General features: G+C 33.5%; 1 protein-coding gene across 1 annotated transcript; it reads right to left on the bottom strand.

Moving 5' to 3' along the window:
- Positions 1-466: 466 nt before the first annotated feature.
- Positions 467-1,313, bottom strand: LOC110703160. Its single transcript, XM_021880903.1, has one exon. The coding sequence runs from the start codon at positions 1,309-1,311 to the stop codon at positions 484-486; it is 828 nt and encodes a 275-aa protein (XP_021736595.1). The 5' UTR covers positions 1,312-1,313; the 3' UTR covers positions 467-483.
- Between the last annotated feature and the right edge of the window lie 4,687 nt (positions 1,314-6,000).

Genomic DNA, 6,000 nt, shown 5'->3' with positions numbered 1-6,000 from the left:
GATAGTGGTAGTGAGTGGGTAAAGATCTCCTTGGCTATCACATCTCATTATTGGCATCCCCGTCCGATAGTCCTTCACAGAAAAACCATAAGGGTCAAACTCAACAGACACACAGTTATCAGTAGTAAACTTTCTAACAGAGATTAGATTCTTAATGAGTTTTGGGGCATGAAGGACATTAGAGAGAGACAAAGGTGGGTTAGGGGATGGCAAAGTAGTATGACCACGACCACGAATTGGAATTGTATGACCATTACCAACAACAATACTATTATGATGATTGCTCAAATTAAAATAAGACGAGAGATTACCATTTGAGGATGTCATGTGAGAAGTGGCACCGGTGTCCATGTACCACGAGGGATCGGGTTGTTGTAAGGTCATAGTGTGCATCGCCGATTCAATGTCCGTTGGTGCATAAGAAGTTGAATAAGCTTGTTGAGGCCTTGGTCCAAGAATACCAGATTGCTGTTTTGGTGGGCCTCAAGGGGGAGTAGCCCACTGAGGCACCCAACCCCAAGGAGAACTCGGCCACTGTTGCTGCTGTCCCCAAGGAGAAGTCGACCACTGAGGTTGCTGCTGACCGCCACCGCGACCTGCACCGCCGGCGCCAGAACCACCACGGCTGCCACCGCCAGAACCACCATTTTGCTTCTTGCCACCATTTTTCTTGGAATTTTTATTTTTCCCACGAGCTGTACCCGAGCCATCCTGCCCTGTTTCAACGTCACGCGAGGAACCAGCCACCATAGCAGATGCCGAGTTTGTTGCTGCTCGTTTTGCCAAGCCCGCTTCTTCCAAGGTGAGCATTGACCGGGATTGGTAAAATTGAGGGAGAGGGTTGCTCTGCCTAATCAAGGTAGCAACGCCGTTGTATGGTTCCGTTAGACCGGAGACCAATTGAAGGACTAGGCGGTTATTATCCACCGGGGCCCCTACATTTTTCAGCTGGTCGGAGAGGCTTTTAAGCCGTTGACAATAAGCCGAAGCATTAGGGAAGTCCTCCATCTGTGTGTTGCAAAATTCATGCTCAAGGGTAACGGCACGAGAGTTTTGGTTATCTTGGAATATATTTTTCAACCTATTCCAAGCCTCCATTGCCGTAGAGTCGGGTTCCATAATAGTTTGCAACAAGTCATGAGAAATCCATCCGAGGACAGCCGCATCTAAGACCGACCATAGTTTTTTCTCCTTTGGGGGAATAACGAGCATGAATTTTAAAGCATCCTCCATTGTAAGGGTAAGGGGAATGCTAGTTTTGATGTTGTTAACAGTCATAGCGGGATGGAAGGAATTTTTGGAGTCTCCCATGGCTGCTGTTCACAGAGAGAAGAAAGAAGAGGAAGAGGGCGGAACAACTAGGGTGCGCAGCGGAAAAACGCCCTAGTCTCGTGATACCATAAAGGAATTTAATCCGTCAACATTGCATTCCATATTACTGTGTATATATATACAAAGTATCAGGCTTCACATAAGCCATAAATTAAGGCTATAAAATAGGCTAAGATAATATCCTAAGCACTAATCTAGTACATTTGACTAAGATAATTATCTTAACATAGAAGACGTTTAGTCCAGAGTCAATCTCATATCTTAATACAGAGTACAGAAGTGCTAAAAGTGTGTTGATTTTTTTTTTGTATTGGTTAAGTTTGGTGTGTGTTGAATCCCACATAATATATCCACACGTGTTATGTTTTCATAGATTTATATGTACTTAGTTTTATAGCTTTCAGAATTATTTTGTGAATTTTAAAAAAAGGATACCATTAAGTTAAATATGTATCACAATCAGTTTAATTTTAATAATCAATTATAATTTGCCATGTCAATATTTGCCACATCACATGAGTAATATGACATACTCTTTGGACTATTTTGTTTTGATTGAGGTTCATTATAGATTTTTAGGAAAGCAACCTCAAACATTGAATTATTCAAGTAAGTATAAAATAATTCAGGTTTAGCGTAAGAAAATCAATGAAAGCCGAAATTATGACAAGCTATGCATGTATTTACGCTGTCAAATAGTCGGACTAGCAAGATAGGTCATTGGCACAAAAATAAATATATTATATAGAGTACTATATATATTGCAAAGAGTAACCAATTTAGTATACTATGTAAAATTGTTAATACCATGCATAATGTACTGATTATCTTATTTTCATTTATGTCATGTTTAATATTTATTAAAATACACTAATATACGTAATAATAATTATATCTATATACTCCGTATAAGTGTATTTTAATTATATACGCAGTAATTATTGTTTCTAAAAAAAATAACGGAATAATTAGTTAAGGAAAAATATGTGAGTTCAAATAAGAATTTTTAATTAAGAAATACTCAAGTTCAATTTACGATTAGAGTACGATTCAACAAGGTCTACTAATTGATGATTTTTATTAAGTGAAAATCAGATAAATAATGTGCAACTTAAGTATGTAATCTCGTCAATAATTATGAGTAAATAAGTGGTAATACAATAAGTCATAGTATTTGACAATATGATTACGTGATTAATGAGCAAGTTGAAAGAAGATTATTATCAAGGGACTACATATTTTATACGTACGTAAATTATAATACATGCATTATTGTTATAGGTGAAATCAATGATTTAGCAGTTTTCAACTTCTAACTAATATAAGATCCAGGTGGGAACAATTAATTAGCGATAATTAAATATTAATTATACATGATGTAGCATATATTACCATGCATTATGCATATCAGCATATATATTATATATATTCAACAGAAATTAAACAACCAAAATAATTAATTAGTCTATGGTAATCAATAATAGACCTTACTACAAATTGTTTACTATAAAGTAATTAAATTGACGGTGATATAATGACATGTGACTAATGTACTTGTTGAAGAAATCTTAGACATAAAATTCCAAAAAATTATGTATAATGGAGATGAAATTAGCAATCACAGATCAGATCATCAATACAATTGCAAGGTGGGGCCCTCGCATATTTATGTACAAAAAGAACACCATTTGATGAATGAAGGTAATGGGACTATGGTACATACTCCGTAGTTTATTAGATATACATAATGGCTTTTGTGATATGATAATTAAGACATTAAGTAGACGAAATGATTGGAGTTGGTGGGGAACTCAGATCACCCTGTGACTTTAAACTCACAAGTTGTAGCCCACTAACTACAAAATACTTATTGGGAGTAGGGGGATTCCCTTACCTTCTCCTCTACTCTCCAGCGCTGAGCTGGTTAAACCTGTGAGATGTACCGGTTTAATATTAGAATAGGAATATTAATTAATGAATTATATTAGTTGGTGAGGAGCTAGAGGAGGGTTTTCATTCGACAAAATTTTTTATATACACCTGAGTGCAAGGTTGCACATAAGGGTATTTTCTTCTTATTTTTAACTTTCACTGGGTGTACCTACCTCTATATGCATTTGGGAGTATAGAATTGAAAATGTTTTTAAGTTTTCGGCGATAGGGAAGGGACAAGGGTTATTTTTTATTGGGGGTCAGGAATCAATATGAGACAGGAGGGGTTGCTTAATGGTGGTGAGGAGTCGGTCCGTGGTGGAAGAAGAGGTAGTCAATCGAATGGTGAAGCAGGGAAAAGGTTAAAATCTATGGAGTAGATTATTAAGGTTATATAATTTTTTTTAACCAATTAGGCGTTGACATGTGGTAGGAGAATTGGTTACAATAAAATCAAATACTTATTATTCGAAGCACACATTTTATAGTTCTAAAATTATAAGAGGATCTTATGACAAAAGAAAATGTAATTTTAGTGGTTCGTACTATGAAATATTTGTAATGATGTGAACCTTCAACAACAAAGAAATATGTTGGAAAGGACAACTTCAATCATTTTGGTGGAATTTGTTGTTTTACCTATTGATATTGATGTGTGATGGGTCTATATTTTCTAACAAAAGGTCCATGATTTATATTATAATCACTTTTTGAAAAATTGTAAACTCTCTTCTTGCATAAATCGATCGAATGATTGCCGATCTTTATTTTTTAATCGGTGTATTTCTCATGATTTCCAGCATAATGATTATTAATTTATACATTATGATGAATTATTGATATCTAGTCCAAGTATGGCACAAAGTATATATATATATATATATATATATATATATATATATAACAAATTAATATTTTTTTTATAGATATTCACATGAACTAGTAAAAGTAAAGGCTTTTCAACTTATTCTAAACAAAAAAGTAAATATTTCTAATAGCTAGAACTTATTCTAGAAGCAAACAAAGTGCTACTATTGAATCCAAGAATCCATTTGAGCAACCATATATTATTGTTAAATTATTGTTCCTAGATTTCTAATTGTTAGAGAAAATATATATATATATACACACACATTATGCATATATTGTAAAAGAATTATTCAAGTTATTCTTCTTGTAGGGTTGATCAGCAACATAATACAAACTAACTGTTCTAGGAAAACGAAGCTAATATAAGGACTTTAAGTGTACACACACCATGTGATATGGCAAGTTGGCAAGGTTACATGTTTTGAGTTTATGACTAATAATGAGTGTAAGTGTGCAACACATTACACCTTATAAAAAGGTTCACCCATTAAATTTATAATAATGTGAATTGAACTATAAAAGCAAGCCTTTGAGTTTGTCCCACCATCGTTTCTCAGCAATCACACCCAGTGGAAATCGGGAAATGGGATTATGGTATCAATTTAGATAAGTTTTGACCTAAATATTTAATTGGACAAATAAATAAAGACAGAATGAGTAACACCTATGAAGCGTACCCTCTATAAAAATAAAAGGTTTTTAGTAACTAAGTTTGGCAACAGATTTTTAAAATGTTGCTAAATAACAACGAATATAATTTTTTTTCATTCCCTAATTAAAAGCGACATTTTATACTTTAGTTTTTTTAATAATTAATGGCTACATGTTTTTGATTTGTTGTTGTTTAAAACAAATTGTCTTACTAGCTGTTACTAGATGACATCATATTTTAATCTTGTTGCCATATAGTAACAAACTATGGCAACAAATATTTTATTTGTATTGATTTAGAAACAAACAAAAGTCAATGAATTTTTGAATTGTTGCCATTAGAAACAAGTCGTCTAAATTATTGTTGTTAGATGATAACATATTTTTTTATTTGTTGCCATTAGAAACAAGTTGTGTTACATTTTGTTGTTAATTTATATGTAGACCACTTTTTGTTATTATGTATAAAATTATTTGAAGACACTCTTCGTATTATTTGTTGCTATAGTGACATCAAATAGAGATGGATTTAAATTTTGTCTCTAATTTAGAGACAGATTTTTTATTTTGTCCCTAATTTAGAGACAAAATTTTCAATCTCTAATATTTCATTCTCTTATTATAAATTATATGCCTAGAAGTAAACAAATAGTACTTGGTATAGTTGGTAAGAGATTCACCATGTGACTTTGAGGTCACAAGTTCGCCTCCTACCAACTGCGATTCTTGAGCCTGAGTGAGATTTCAGATTGGTAAAGGCCTAGTGTTGATAGCAACCAACATTAATAGTTTGTTGCTATTTAGTTTGTTTCCAATCCGTTGCTAAATAGAGTTGACAACGAATTTTTAGTGACTAGCAACAAATTTTAGTTGATGCTATATTGACTTAATTTTGTTGTGACCAAAATTTACCTTGTTGCTAATGAATTCTAAGTGACATGAATAACCATGCTGCTGTTTGCAAAAAGCACGTCATTTTGTTACTTTGGCATGCCCATTGCAGTGATTGCACGGCCCTTTCAATTCCCATGCATGCTGCATGCATGCTTATTTTGATTTCTCGTTTTCTTTCCATAAATGTTATGTTAACCTACTAAAAATAGAGTATGAACTATGAAAATCTATTTAATTTGACTTAAACGTGCCACCATGCATGCACATATAAAATGTCTAATTCCAGTGATATGAATAAATAATATGGAGTATAGAAGAAAA

The sequence above is a fragment of the Chenopodium quinoa genome, unplaced genomic scaffold (genome assembly GCF_001683475.1).
Source record: "Chenopodium quinoa cultivar QQ74 unplaced genomic scaffold, ASM168347v1, whole genome shotgun sequence".
NCBI lineage: Eukaryota > Viridiplantae > Streptophyta > Magnoliopsida > Caryophyllales > Amaranthaceae > Chenopodium > Chenopodium quinoa.
Note: the sequence above shows the minus strand (reverse complement) of the source record. Positions and strands in the feature narration are given on the sequence as shown.